Below are 16,439 nucleotides of genomic sequence, written 5' to 3'. Positions count from 1 at the left end.
CCGCGTCTGTCTTGCCACCCCCGTTACCATCCAGCAACACCCACTGAAATTGCCTCTCTCTGCGTCCCAGCAGAAACCATCGCATGCGCGGTGCGGCTCAGACTGAAAAAAACCTGTCTGCTTGCGTCTGACATAGACGCGATATCCACCTCTAGTTCAGGCCCAGTGAGTGATATAATGCGATTTCTGGCAAAATTCTTCATTTTATGTATATATTAAATAGTGTCTATTAATAGGGGGAATTAAACTTATTTCAGTTGTAAATGATCTAGCATAATAATATTTTAGTATTGTTATTTTAGAAGTGTTTAGAGCAAAGCAACGTCCTTTTAATCTCCCTTTACACCAATAAAAGGGTATATCGTTTCACTTGAACACAGAAATGATAAAAAGAGAAATCCCCGTTGGTAGCATCTACACTTATCACAAAAATCCTTTATTATCCCCATAACTGTATTCCACCATAAGCTGCACCTCGTAACTTTTCATCTGTAACCCATATTCATAGGCTGGCCCCCTGCAGTGTGCCAAACGTCTTCATTTAAAGACACATTCTGAAGTTCCATGAGGGGCTTTCATCCATGACTGGGAAAGTGTGTTGAAATGCACCATGCTCCCATCTGAGAGCATCCCTTACATCTTGTTAAGATGTTTAAAGTTCTGTGGCTTTAGATAGTGGATCTGATTGCTGAATGTCTTTCTCTAAGATAATACAGACGAATGCTGATTTTCCTCCCTTTTAATGATAAAGGTGCTTTTTGTATTTCCCCGTGTGATAGGGTGAAGGTGGTGACATGATTTATTAATTACCCCTAGGAATATCCACAGCCACTCTGAAAGTCTGGCAATGACAGACGCAGACTCTGGAAGGACTTCATCGTCGCTGTGACTTGTATGTATCCTACCACTAATGTGTCTCAGTTAATGGCAGAGAATGATGATTCATACTCACCTTGTCAAAGATCTATGAATGGGATAAGCTAGTTTTGAATGTGATCTTAGCACATTTAACCCACCCACATATGGAGTCACTACAGCCGGCTAGTAATCACAATTACATTATGGATATACAGTAGATCACCGGAACCCACCGTGTTTACAGCACATGCTCACATGCTAAATCCAGTTACATGGGTCGCTGGGCCTGCATAAGCTGCTCACACAGCAGGAACCTTACTGCTTTAACACATCATAGGTGACACAGGTGCATGGGAAATACCCTATTGTACACGAGAATGCGGATCTCATCAGTAGATCCAGTGTTACCGTCAGAGAGAACACTGCAGTGGCAAACGCAGGATTTCCCGAGGGGGGTTTCCAAATGCTTGAATTTAAAGCAAGTGTGGCCAGTCCACGAAGGAGGCATAATCAGCAATTAACCAGCTATAATATACATCATACGAAGTGTAATGTATGTAATAATTCTGAGATATACAGGACCAACAATCACATTATTCCATTATATGCGTATGTAGGGCCATCCTGCCTGAGCTGAGTGTTTTTATTTCAGATGTGAGCTCCATTCCAGATAATTTCAGCAAGTTCGGGAATCTGGGGGAGCAGCAAAAAAACCTAGCACTGTCCTGGACATATATATGTACAGATTGGTCTCTTTATGTACTGGCTAGTTCATTATTATACAGTATTACTAATTAACCCTATCGATGGTCTATATCAGTGCACCCCTAGCAGTTCATGTTTTCCAGATCTCCTAGTTTTTGCACAGGTGTATTTATTACTGGCTCAGACATTTTAAAAGATCAACAGGTGGTGCTAATTATTTAGTTTGTGACACTGAGGGGATCTTAAAAAAATGCAACTTTAGTATTATATGCTACTTCTATTGTAGTCATCATGGTGTTGGTTTGGAAGGGGGGTTTCCAGGCAACCGGAAACCCCCCCTGCGTTTGCCTATGCACTGGAGAGAAGATTTTATGAATAGGCTCTTTTTAAATACCATTCTACAGCAGATTTAGCTGATAGCTTTGAGACCTGGTGTGACCCCTCTCCATAAGTTTCTATTTTCAAATACAGTATATGCCTATGGGGACCATTTAAGGGTTGATTAAACCTACAATACAACTTGCCTTACATAAATAGCATTTACAAATATACTGTCATGTACAAGTTTCCATGCCCCAACAAAACTTTGCAGGTTTGATATTTTATTAAAATCTGCTATGCCTCTGTGTGCAAGCTGTTATCCTCACTCTGCTGAAGGAAGTGAGAAAATGGGAAGTGCGGTGTGTTTACTTTACATAGGATTACTTCCAGGCATCGGGAACATTTCTCCTCTCATTAGTACACCTTTATCTGAAAGCTGTGCAGTTCTGATAAGCTCATGAAAATGTTACATGTAGAATTATCTCCCAGACATATTTGCTTATTTCCACTGCGCTTGAGGTGTCACTGCCGTCATTGGTAGCATTATTGCAGCTTGGCTAAGCATTGTACATGAGCGGTCATCAGTAGGGACTGTATATATAATGGGTGTAGGGCAGTGGCGGAACTAGAGAGTGGTGGGCCCAGGTACAAGAATTTGCTTTGGTCCCCCCTATGCAGTGCCCCACGTAGTAGTATCCCGCTATGCAGTGCCCCCAGTAGTAGTCCCCACTATGTGCAGTGCCCCCAGTAATAGTCCGCCCATAGAACAAACACACAAAAAACCCCACTTACCTGACTCCCATTACCCACTGCGGGAGCCGGAGCTCATGAGTGAGCTCCAGCTTGGCTCCCTCCGTGGACACAACAACCAATGAGAGTCTGTTTGACTCTCATTGGCTGCCAAAACAAACACACCGCCGCAGGGTAGTACGAGTGCACTACCTGGGGCTGGCAGCGGTGTTTGTTGAGTATTGCAGACCGCACTCACTGCGGTCTGTACTACACTGTGGGGCCCGGGGGACACTGGCGGCGGCTGCAGCGGCTATGGGCCCCTGCACCACAGCGGGTCCCGGTGCAAGCCACCGGCTGTACTGCCGCTAGTTCCGCCACTGGTGCAGGGTGTGCAGTGTACACGGGCTACTGGGCCAAGAGGGGCCTGCACCTCACTCCCAGAATAGACCCCACTGTGTGCCTGCAACAGGTGCTATCCACCAGCTTCTGGATATTATCTTCAGAAAGACAGTGCAAGTGCAGGTTAGCAGAGACCCTGGGACTACGCCAGAGCTTTTGCCATAATTTGCGCTTGTATCATCTTCCAGAATATCAAACTAGCAGTCTTATTGTTTCTCTTTGGTGGTAGACGGCACGGGAAGGTAGTCTCGGTGTCTCATAATGAGGTGCCTGCCCCTGCCACCAAAGCAAAACTATGCAGCTTGGCCCGAGTTTGCACACTCAGGGCCTGATTCAGCAAAGATCGCAGTAGCAAAGACGCACGCAATCAGACGATTAATTTGCATTGCGCATGAGTATGCATTGCAGTGTGCGTGTGTGAAATAGCAATTGCGATGGGAACTGAATTTGCAGAGGCTACGCAGACCCAGAGCAGAGTGATTGACAGGAAGTGCCATTTGTGGGTGGTGACAGGGGGGTGGTCAGGCGAACGCAGGCGTGCCAGTGCTTTGGGATGGCGTTGCATGGGCATGCATAAATTATCCACTGCAATACCATACGCAGCATGAGGCCTCATAGCGTGTGCTGAAGTTAGCAATTCCTGAGTGAGGTCTGACCTGCCTTAACTGTGCGTATGGGTGCGATGTTACTGATTGTTTTGCTATATTGGCCAAGTATACGGATGTGTGTAAGGGGAAGTGGGCGTCCTTATTTTAGGCTGTGATCACAATGCGATTGCACACATTTGCATTTCACCGCTGATATTACCAACCGTGGTGCGTGCGTTCTAGCAGAATAGCGATCCTTGCTGAATCAGGCCCTCAGAACTCATAAGAGACATGTAATGGAGAGGTCTGTTAGTTACAATTTTCTGTTTCCCAACATGTTCATCACAGCACTCCCTGTCCCTGGCATTGTCACATGTCCAAATGGATGTCTCCTTCGGTTCTTCCACATATTATAGCTTCTGATTTGTTAACTGTTGCATAGGTGTCTACTACCTTCATTTCTTCACCTGTCCCTCTCCTTGTACTGCTGGTAATATATGTCTGACAGTGCACCATATATGTTTGGCAATGGGGTAACTCTATAGGCAAAATTCAACTAGTAATCAGCGTATCAATGTATGGATGGCATTTGGGGCAGTGTGTTATCTGAGATTCGGGAGAGGTGCCCTTGCATGCAATTATAGACTAAATCCTCATATTCCAAGTCTAGGTTTAGAGCTTTAGGTATATAGCTATGTGATTAATGTACCAATATGAGGATTCATCCTCTAAAGTGTGTGTGTAGAGGGCAACTCTTGCAGCATATTAAAGCAGTTTAAGAAAATTGTCATTACTAGTAGCAATTCCACCCAAAGATTTTTTCCGGTTCTTACAAATCAGACACTTCCACTCCAAAATTAGCTTGATTCTGATTAGCAGACCTTTGACCTCTTTTGAGTCTACATGTTGGAGAAGACCCTCCACTAAGGGTCTTATTTCTACTATTTATTCCTTACTAGGGGATGAAGTAAGCTCCAATCGGGATTCTCATGAGTTGGCGTGGGAACGAGATTTGGGGCACTCTATAGATGCTGAGGATTGGACGGAGATCTGGGACAACGCTGCCGCCAGTTCTATTTGCGTCAAAATCAAGGAAAATGTCTATAAATTGCTATATAGATGGTACTATGTACCATCGCGGCTACAAGTAATGTTTCCTGATGCTTCAGATAGATGCTGGAGGGGTTGTGGTGGCGAGGGCAATTTTTTGCACATCTGGTGGACTTGTCCCAAACTGGCTAGTATATGGCAGGAGGTTTTCGATCTCCTCTCGCGCCTCTTTGAGATCACGATCCCCTCTGATCCTCAGCATTTTCTACTTCCCTTAAATTTACCCTCTCTATCCCGATTTCAGAATAAGTTATTCCGACATATAGTATCTGCTACGACCTGCCAAATTGCAGCGGACTGGAAAAACCCTCATCCCTCTCCAATGCAGGCAATATTATCACGTATCTGGTATATATACAAGATGGAATACATGACCGCTTTATTACATAATACATCCAAAACTTTTGATAAAACATGGTCCCCTTGGCTGACATACCAAAATATTTCCTCTCCATTCAACAATTAAATTTTCCTTTTATGGTTTTTTTTTTTTCTACTATATCTAGATTAAAAGAGAGTGATCCTATATAGAGTCCACCCATCCTTTTCTCCTCTTATTCTCCTTTGTCTTTCTTAAAGTTTTTTTTTTTTTTCCTTCTATCTTTTTATTCTTTTTTGTTTCTCTTCTATTTTTAAACGGATTGCCACACCGTTGCAGCAAGATACTTTTCTTGCTTCTATATTCTTTCTTTTATTATACTGAGAAAATCTACTATTATATTATATTATTGTTCTGAAATAGTACAGTTCCTATTATAAAAGTATGTTATGTGCTGTATTTTATTTTTGGAATGTACTGTTCTTATGTGATTTGCTCAATAAAAAGAGTTTATAAAAAAAAAAAAAAAAAAAAAGAAAATGGTCATTACTGTAGAGGGGACACTGCTTGTTGTGGCTCTACGTAGTACAAGTTATCAGACTGCAGTGTTTTGCAGGGAGATGCACACACATATAATTTATTTAGACGCTACATAATATGTGTGTGCTATATAAATACATGTTAATGTTAATACATAGATATATAGATGCATGACTACCGCACATTGCTGGGGCCACGGTTTCTATTTCATTATTTTTTTTACTTATTGTGTAGTTTTTGTTATGATATGATGAATCATGTGACGAAGTAAACTGATTGACGGCCCTTTTTAAGGGTCTTATTGTGGACATTCTAGTACCCTGCATCTGTCACAGCCCGTGCAGCTCCTCTTTCCTGTCTGGGGTGTCCCTCTCTGCTCTGGTGCTTCTAGCATACGTTGGTCTGTATCTCAGAAATTTGTTGCATCAGCTGTGTGTGCTAGAAGCACCAGAGCACAGAGCGACACCCCAGGCAGGAAAGAGGAAATGCACAGGTTGTGACAGGTGCAGGGTGCTAGAATGAACACTAGACATTACAACATGGACCTTCCCTTTGAGAAAGTCCACTGATAATAAAACGTGTCAGGGATTGCAGGTGTACAAGTTCTGGAACACCCTGTACCCCCATGCATGGCAGAAGGAGGAGGAATAAGACCAACATTATTTATACCTTTATACAGTTTGTGTGTCAGATCACACACAATATTGACTAAGCAGCATTATGCAATGTGATCTAACTTCTTTCAGCGGTTACCTGTAAACATCTAATGGAGAAACGACTATCGCCTTAACGAGTTCCCAGATAAGCCTCATTTCATTTTCTGTCTGGTACTAGGCTACATTATTATAAGTACGCTTATTTGTGTCCAATTACCCCAGGACACACACACACACACGGTACCATTAAGGAAAAATGAGTGGGTACTCCCACAGAAAACATATTCCATAAAGTATTATTATTGGACATTCTTTTGCTTGCGCTTTGTTTAAAAATGTATGTGTTTGCTCGTACACTTGAAGCAAATAAATTATAAAAATAAATATAATAATTTAGAAGTTTAGCTTTTTTTCTATGGTTTAAAAAATAAATGTTATGTGATATGTATCTTATTTACACCTTCACTTCTACTGTCTAAATGCGCACCTTTTATGGAAGAGGAAGTCTACATCCAAAAATCATTATACTGGCTCAGTCAGTGCATTTTACAAAAAACTAATGCTATATTAGTAATATACTATTTGACATTGATCAGACTTTTTGCCATTAGCATACTTTACAAGTTTACAGCGACATTCAGATATATATGTTGACCACTAGATGGCAGAAATTTTTTTTGTATAAACACAAATTATCCCAAATAAGGTGAAGTATTGAATTCACACTGTTTCCCTGCAGTAGGGGGTCTTATATTATTAGTGAGAAATCAAGCTGCATTATTTTGTCTCAAAGTGATACCAGTTTTAAAAACTGCTGCTTAGCAGGTGAGAAACGCTAACAGCCTACAGTCCCTAAATCTGCTTTTGTTTGTATTTGCATAACAACACATAGCCTGGGCTATTTCCACTTTAATTAGATCATTAGATGGGCAAATGCAAATGATGAACCTACACGATCTTAGAAAGAGCACAGCAATAGCAGCATACAGATTTCAGTGCACTCACAGGAGGCTGCTATAGTCGCTCTTATAAAACACACAAAAAGTAGACACTCTGTAAAATTAGACTTTTTAAAAAGAAAAAAAATATATTTTGTTTATAAATGCATCATTTTCAGTGAATGAATGAGTGAATATTCTAAAGGTATACAAAAAATAAATTGGTGGGAATACCAACATCTTTGGAAAAGGACACATGATTTCAATGCAGTTCAAGGCCCAAATCAGGTCTAACACTGATGCCCTTATGTATTGATCAATGGGCTGAATTAGGAGAATATCAAGCCATGAATGTGAGCGTAGAAATCGGAGGAAGCACCAGGAAGCAACTACAGTAATAGATACTTCTCGTCTTCCCCAATTACAGAGAATCAGGATAAAATAAGTCGCATTATGACCTGTATAAATCAGGACTATTTCTAAAGAGGCCACACCTCTACCCAGACAAGCCACACCCCTACCCAGACAAGCCACACCCCTTCCCCGACATAATATAACCCTTTTGGCATCAAAAAATGAAAGCAAGACTGTGGGCACAATTGCGAATAAATTACTGTTAGGTCTGTTCTGAGAACAAAGGAAAACCATGCAATTTGTCACCTTCTATTACAGCAATAAATATGTTTTGCTGTAATCTCTCTGACAGTCCTGGCATTAGCTATTTGGACATATGTGGATCACACAACAGTCTGTCATTATGACGAGCCTGTAGTAAGGCCTTACCTGCGCTCTCCTCGTGCAACGTTGTAGACGCCTTGTGCCTTATACCTTTATCTTCAGGGAAGGATGTGGGTAGCTCTACAGCAGAGTCCAATAAAAGCTGATTTTCACAGATGCTCATGTCTGAGAACATTGCAGGAAGCTCACAACTTTCAAAATCTGTACCAACAGTGTCCTGAGTAGACAAGGAAAACACTCCTTCCAATACTGAGGGGGAGCCGGGTGGGGACAGTGATGACAAGGAGGACAGGGAGGAAAGTGAAGTCACAGACTTGGGAGGTTTGGTTTCTTGTGGGTCATCTTGTGTAGTGGGTAAGTTAGTATATTCGGCCCTGCCATGGCAATGGACTACCTCGTTTTCATGAATAGTAGTAATGGGCCCAGATGGAATGTAACCGCCCTTCTCTTGTAGCAGGAAGTCCAGCTTGTACTGATAGTCCAGGTCTGATGCAGGCTCTCCTTGATTGTAATAAAGGTCAGTAGAGCTCAGAGAATTGAGAGAACCCCGACTGGACGTGTTCAGGGAGCCACGGCTGGAAGCTAAGGAGCCAAGGCTGCTCCCCGAGGAAACGGACAACGTGCTGGCAGAGAGGCTGTAATCGCAACACAGAATGACATGCTTCCAGTTAGGCCACATATATGGATGAAAAATAAAACACTCTAGAAGTTAAAGAAGCAGCAAACATCAAGGAAAATGGTTAATCTATTAGCATTGTGTGACTGAAGGGGAGATGTATCAAACCAGCATGAGAGATAAAATGGAGAAGTTGTCCATAGCAACCAATCAGCTTCTACAGTAAGGGGTATATTTACTAAAGTGAGAGTTTTTAGAAGTGGAGAGGTTGCCCATAGCAACCAATCAGATTCTAGCCATTATCTTCTAGAAGGTGCTAGATAAATGTTATGTAGAATCTGATTGTTTGCTCTGGGCAACATCTCCACTTCTAAAAAACTCCCACTTTAGTAAATATACCCTAAGTGTAATTTCATTTTATAGACTGCTAGATAAAATGCCAGTTAGAAGCGGATTGGTTGCTATGGGCAATTTCTCACTTTAGCTCTTTCTGGTTTCATACATCTCCCAGAGTCAAATGTGTTGTAAGTAACCTTTAGCATAGCGGTCCATCAGACATTAGCTTACAGCATTTAGCCGAATATAAAGAAAATGTTGATATCAGTTACTAAGCAGCACATTTGTACCATTTACATCACTCACCCAAGACAACAGGAATTTATTTCCTTGAAAACAGATTTCACCGTCAAGGGGCACTATAAATCGTAGTGTAATGTCCACTTAACATTGCAGGATGATGTCCATTGTACATTAGTTTCCTGTATAACACACGCCTCGTCAATAACTTCTGCACAAAGCAGACGGGAGCAGCAGGGGAGAGCCAGGGCAATTGCTTTTATGCAGAATAGAGAGAAGTGCATAATCTGACTGCTGACAGAAAGCGCACCCAGGCCAGGAGTACATTGTACTCATTTGCTGAGAACAGGATATAACACAAAGGGATATGGTCAGGATTCGGTGAAAGCCATTATTTTCATGCATCTTTACTCTGAATTAAGCAAAGTCTTCTCACTGGCAGAGCCAAGTCAGTGTGCTTCCCTTATCTATAGAGACTCGGGACTCATTTCTGGAAAAATAATAGTTGACAGATTTTGAAGTAAAAATCTAGGTGGTGTCTGTGCTATTTGTAACTCTGGAAGATGTTTTGGATTTATTTCCTCATAGAGCGATTAGTATGGCAGCTTCCACTCATTTAGTCAGTGAAATAAACCATTAAATTATATCTGCACACTCCCAACACGTTTGTTTGCTCCCTGCTCTGAAGAAGTCACCAAATAAACATTCGTTAGTGATAAAACTACAGAAATAACATAAAATCTCAGAATGGAACCATTTCACACATTAACAAAATGTACTTTCTTTTGATTACAGAATAAATATAGATTGTTAAAATGTGACCAGTTTTGCAATAAGATAATAGAGACCCTTATATGTGAGGAAAAGCTTCATTTCGACGACCCGGTACAACATTTCTGTATTGTGACACTTTTAAAGATACTTTCGAAAATGAGATTTAAAAAAAAATAATTGATAGTTAAAATCTACCATATCATTTGTTTTTTCCATTTCCTAAATGTTATTACAATTGAGGAATATTAAAAGAAAAAAAAAAGGACGTCTTAGGTAGCTCAATTTCATTGATGGATTTGATGATGTATTTGGTGATGTACTTTGTGGCATTATATCATGGAGGTATTTGTTATCAGAAGGTTACTATTCAAAACCTGACACCTTAAAAGTTAGTTTCCTACCCATAATACTGGCTTATACGGAGGCGGGTAAATGGGACATGCAGCATTCTGGAGACGCTGATGTGTCCTGGCAGTTTCTGTCCTCGGGCACAAGCAGCAGTGGTTATGGGATAATCCCCAAAGTGGCGTGCATGCTTTTCCGAGCATCATATAACGCTAGTACTAGCATACTTTATAACACCAGTGGGTAACTGGCTTTAGCCCTATCTACTTGTAAACAATTAGCACTTGCACAGCTGTGAACATTTTGTAATTGTATGTATTCAAGCCTATTTTAGATATGACACTCAATGATAAAATAAAACATTGTCCCAATTGAACAGTGCTATATGAAACACTTAGCAAGAGAACACACTTCTTATTGACAAGGCTCTGGTGATTACTCAGTCTATAATGAAGATGTTTGTCAAACCTAATTAGCTCTGCAAACATTATCAATGTGTTTATTTTGCTTTATACATGAAGAAGCCCACAGAATGGATCATTATTAGTCTATTAGAGCAAAATGTTAATTAAAATGAATAGTTTTATTGCGAATCGCATCTAAATGTAGGTAATGTTCATAAAAACTTGACTCGCATACAACATGAACATATAAAGACTGATGGTGTAAAGTCTCTTTTGTGTGTGTGCACAGATATGTGTATAGGAACACAGATGAGAGCTGCTTGTAGCACTAAACAGAAAATACAGAGAATATCATCTGCCAAGTGACAGCTCTAAGCATGCTAATCCTTGTCGTGGGTGAATGTTAAATGGCCAGTCATTAAAGGGCGGAAGCGGCAAGTTAGTTAGGCGTGGAAACTACAAGTACGAGTATATCCCCATGAGCTGCTATCATTATATCTGCTGTATAATTTGCCAATACATTCTTACTGGTTCTTCCCACGGACTGTGTGGTTAACACAGGGGCCCTATATTATATAATCACATGCCACCAATGAAATCTTTCCTCCAAAGCAGACTCATTGTCATTTATACTACAGTTATTATGGCAAATAATGTCCTACTTCTGTACATTCACAGTTCTACACTTTGAAACACAACAAAATAAATGAGAAACACCACAAGTGACAGTGGCAGCATCTCAGCAGACCCGTGCTTTCCAGGGACATAAGAAGTGAGGAGACAGCAAGTATAACCGTCTGGAATTCTAGATCAATAAAACCGGTAAAATGTTCTTCTTCGATTCAGAATTTCTCTACTTATTATAGTCTGAGGCATTAAAGAGAAGTCATTTTTTTTTACCTAATTTACTGCAAGAGCACAAATATTTTACAAATGAAATCTTGCCATGTGCATTACATTCTGCATCTAGGCTGTGAACTCCAGCACACCAGAAAGTGCGCCTACAAGGAAATAAAAGACATACAAAAGAGATGTACGATGGCAGTGTGCCTGGCAGATATATATACACATCAACCGTTTTATACTGAGAAGCCTTACGGGACACGTAAGGACAAGACTCTGCAAAGGAAGTAACATCCGTGAGCCTAGTGTGCCCTCACTTGCCTGCAGGTCTCTGACTTCTTACCTTTTCAGTTCTGAATGCAAATGTGTCGCCAGTTTTGTGGTTTCTTCTAACTTCTTAACCAGCTCCTTCTTTTTTTCTTGAAGTTTCAACCTGCATAAAATACACACGGTTCAAACACAGAGCCCCTGAATATTCTGACAATATTATGGACTATTAACATTGTGCAAAGCATGACTGCATTACGATGTGCTGCATAGATTCTAACTTGGACAGAGGAGAAGAGTGTAGATGCACGACACGCTCTAACCGTACAGCGGTGTCAGGCGCGCTACATACCTCTCGGCAAGCGCTTGGCTGGGAGTGCTTCTCACAGACAGGAGGTCCTCTTCCAGCCGCCTCCTCTCTGCTTCCAGCTGCTCCATCTCGTCCTGAGTGCGTTTTCGTGTCGTTACAAACTGGAGCTCCTTCAGAAGTTCCTCTTTCTCATTAATTAACAGAAGCTTTTCTTTCTCTATGTCCAATGCCCCAGGCCAGGCCTCGCTGTCCAACTTTGCTAGCTCTATCTTTAAGTTGGCCATACTGCAACAGAAGGAGTAGACCAAGTCAATTGAAATCATGCACAATCGTCAAAGACAAGGCTTCATGATGGTTTGGATAACAGCATATTAAGCTGCCTAGAAATGTTTTGCCCACAGTTCATATGCTGTATGATTATCTAGACATACTGCTGGGAGTAAGCTGCCATGCTTTTCAAGACATCACAAAAAAGGTGTTATTAAATAACAAAAAATCAATTCAAGATGTATTTTAAATCTCTGAATGCAGATTGATTTGAAAAAAAAAAAAAAAAAAAGGAAGAATAAAAAGACACACAATACCCTGTTACACACGGTAACAGATGTAGGTTAAAAAAACAAAAGGAAAAACATACAACAATTAAATACCATCGTAGAGAGCACAAACAATCGAAAGAAGGTTTTGGGGCTATTTTGAAAGCAAACACTTGGACAAGCAAAATGACAGATATGCTCCAATTACCGAGCTGAAAACACCTTTAAAATACTCAATTACTTAGAAAAGCCACTAAAGCACAGATGAAGAAAGGAAAAGAAATAACCCCTTGCATTTATTTACAACAATTATTTGCAGCTTTGATTCAGGTTTATAAGTAACCAAGTTTAGGAACATTCAATAAAAGAAAAAAAAAGCCATGGTACTGTAATTTTTATTAATTACATCACTGCATTGTTGACTACTGATCAGATATGTGTGACACAAATTGATTGCAGTGATTATAAACCTGTTAAAGCAGTAAACACCATACGCCTTGCAGATGGCTAGAGTATTACTAGATGTTTCTAACATCTGCTCTCCCACCTCAGTTCTGCTGTTATTTACTTTGATAAGTGGAAACCACTGCACACTTACAACAATGAATGCAATGTTTCCCCATTTGCAAAAAAAAAAAAAAGTTACAATTCTTCATAGTTTTTTGTTCCCCTTTAGGCATTTTCTTGTTGAGGTGCAAACTTTTGTGTTTACTTTTCTGGTGTGTTTAAAACAATCATGTGGGTTTTTTTTATTATTAATTATTATTATTATTTTTGCTTAATCCACTCATAGAGGAAACAGACATTTTGTGGGCTGAACCAATATTCAATCTGTCATATGATATTACCTGGAAACATCACAGGTGTGTAACAGTGATATGACTCATATCACTGCTACAAACCTGTGATGTTTCCAGGTACTACGGAACGGATTGGCTGAATACTGATTGTCTACAGTGAGATGGTACTAGGTACACATGAAAGATCATTTAGTGCAAGTAGGGCATATATGCTGTTACCCAAGGCTGCCAAACATTTTCGTTTGTCAACTTCTGCTACAAGAGATGTATTTAAGCTTTAGGCTAGGACCTGGGAAATGACTCCACATGCCATTTATGGTGAATGCAGAGGATCAGCTCAACAGTTGAATAATATAAGAAGCCTTTGCTGAAAACGACCAGTAATTCCATTGGTCCATGGAATTGGACAGCCTCATCTCAATGGCATGGAATCATGGCTATTGGATGATAAGTGGAGCCAGAAAGGGGTAACGCCAAACTTCAGGTAAGATCCAAAAACACATTTATAAAAAGATTTTTGTGGATCTTTGCAAAAAAAATAAAAATAAAGAAATCTGTAAACAATACAGAGACCATCGCAACTAGCATGAGCAGAAACGCACTTGTAAACGGAAATGATCAGTGTTTGACATCTGACAGTGTTGGAGTAGAAACCTTTTACTAAAGAAGACAATGATATAGAATTAATATATAGGTGGCAGCTCTCATGTTCTACACAGTGTCAAAATGTTATCTCTTCTTCTTTTATGCATTGTAATTGAACCCTCTCCATACTCCTCAGTTCCACACAGTATAGATTTCTGTGCCGTACAGTTAAATTGGTATTAGTTCAATGCCATCCCAAAAGCGATTTACTTCTGATTCTCTATTATGCGTTTCTTTGATATACTGAACCATAGCAACCAGATACTTGCTTTTATTGTGTACCTTGTACTGCTGATTGCTTGCTGTGTTATGGTACATGTGTTTCAATAGTGCTAGTACCTGAGCCCTAACATCACAGTACAGCCTACCCCCTGCTTTCACTGAACACCTCTGCTGTAACTCATCATATCTGCTCTTATGCTGTGAGAAATTTCTCCTACATTTGGGGAAACATCTGTCTGCACCTGACCTATATGTTTCTGTTAACTCAGGGCTCCATTCAGAGATGTACAATAATGTAATTGCATCTGTGATTTCGCACGGAACGCAGATGCGAAAATATGCAACCGTCTCCAAAGCTTACCAGAGCATAGGAACACCCATTGCTGCTTTCTCATATGCGTCCAATGCTCGCACCAGCGTAAATATCGCTAACATCGACACAGATCAGGCAGCCAAGCAGCATATGCGGCAAGTCTGTCCTGTCTCAAACACAGCGTCTCTCCTGACACACAGAGAGCTCTCATGCTGCAAAGGAGATCCCAATAGCTAATCTATGCATCCCAATAGCTAATTTATGCACGCCCATGAAACAGCGTTTAAATGGTCAGACACGCTTGCGTTTGCCTAGCCACCCCCTATTACCTCCCTCAAATGCTGACTACCTGTCACTCACTTTGCAAATGGATCCTCTATGTGGGCGTAATCACAAAATAATTGCTATGCGTGCGCAATGCAGCTTACACACATGCTCAATCTGCGTAATAATCTGCATTGCGCCCATCTCTGAATCAGTGCCTAGATTTCATATATCTAAATACTATTGTTCCTTCAGACACAAGCTCTTACAGATAGGGACCTCTATATCTTTTTGTCCCAATGCTTGTTTAAAATTAATACTGCAAGCTTCCCCCATACTGTATATTACTTTGTAAAATGTTGGCACCTTATAAATACTGTATAAAAATAATGATTACAATAACAAAAATGAACACAGACCAAATAATTATGTTACTTTTCAAAATGGCCACTAGAGGTCACCAAATAACCAGTTTATCTCTGTGCTAACACAATTTAGACTTGTTTAGGATAACGGTACCTTCTCCTAGCCTCCTCGTACTGCAGGCTCAGCCTAACCTTTTCTGCCAGGTTTGATCTGCTTCTCATTCCAATCTGAATGGGAGACAAAAATGGTAATTAAGAAAATACATATACACCCACATAATGAAAATCCACTTTGTCAATGTTAGTTATGAAATACTAAAAAAAAAAAAAAATTAAACTATCTGTATGGATATTAAAATGTGCATTGGAGCCTTCTGAATTTTGAAATTGAATTGGTCATTAGATAACCTTTTCACTGTTAGGTTTTATACATCAATTAATTTTGATTTGCATGTTGGTTTTCCATGGGGACTTCAAACTTCTCTGTACTATTGCTAAACTGTGCCCATTTCTCTGTGTGTCCACTAGTGGGATTCATATTGTAGCTATTGTAACTTACCAAACTGTCTTTGCAGTAATGTCAAAGTACGCTAGTGGTTAACCTTGTAATTATCCAAAATAAACTATCAAAACCTAGTACTTCAAGGGGTTCTGAACTCCAGCCCTCAAGTACCATCAACAGGTCATGATTTGTGGATATCTTTAACCATTCACAGGTGAGTTAATCTATATTGCTGGGTCAGTAATTATCCCACCAGCTTCCACAGACAGAAATCTGCAATACATGACCTGTTGGGGATAAGGCCCCCATACATGTGCCGGCGGATTGAGCGATCCTCCAATCGCATATGCCGATCCACTGGCCGGAAATGCCGACTGGTGGCCATCAATGTTCCGCGATCTGTTGCAGAATCGGTGAAATCCACCAAGTTAAATTTCACTGATGTGCCAACATGATCAGATTTTGATCATGATTGGCAAGTCTGTGAAATCCAACATGTTTCACCGATCCTGTGATGCCGGGTTGCAGGATTGCAACATCACGGCAATCCGTTGCAGATGTATGGGGGCCTGTACTTGGAGGTTGAGAACCACTGAGTTATGAAATACCAAAGTAATAATACTGGCTACACATGATCAGATGTATTAGTATATGTAAGCAACTGAGAGCTCTTTAAAAAAAAGATGATGGACAGGTCCACTTTAATCTCCAAAATCTCCAGCGTCCTTGTGAAAAACGAACTATGCTCTCTTCT

General features: G+C 40.4%; 1 protein-coding gene across 1 annotated transcript in view; it reads right to left on the bottom strand.

Annotated features, from left to right (window-relative positions):
* The window catches only part of WWC2 (WW and C2 domain containing 2), a 243,054-nt gene that overhangs the window by 56,405 nt on the left and 170,210 nt on the right, over positions 1–16,439 (bottom strand). The window contains exons 8-11 of the mRNA XM_088446944.1: positions 15,338–15,411; positions 12,081–12,323; positions 11,805–11,894; positions 7,949–8,538 (exon numbers count right to left, since the gene is read on the bottom strand). Coding sequence (XP_088303070.1) covers positions 7,949–8,538; positions 11,805–11,894; positions 12,081–12,323; positions 15,338–15,411 — 997 coding nt within the window. The remainder of the gene's footprint in view (positions 1–7,948; positions 8,539–11,804; positions 11,895–12,080; positions 12,324–15,337; positions 15,412–16,439) is intronic.

This window comes from Taudactylus pleione, unplaced genomic scaffold (genome assembly GCF_031769625.1).
Source record: "Taudactylus pleione unplaced genomic scaffold, aTauple2 ptg000408l, whole genome shotgun sequence".
Lineage (NCBI taxonomy): Eukaryota > Metazoa > Chordata > Amphibia > Anura > Myobatrachidae > Taudactylus > Taudactylus pleione.
This window is presented reverse-complemented; position numbering and strand designations above follow the sequence as displayed.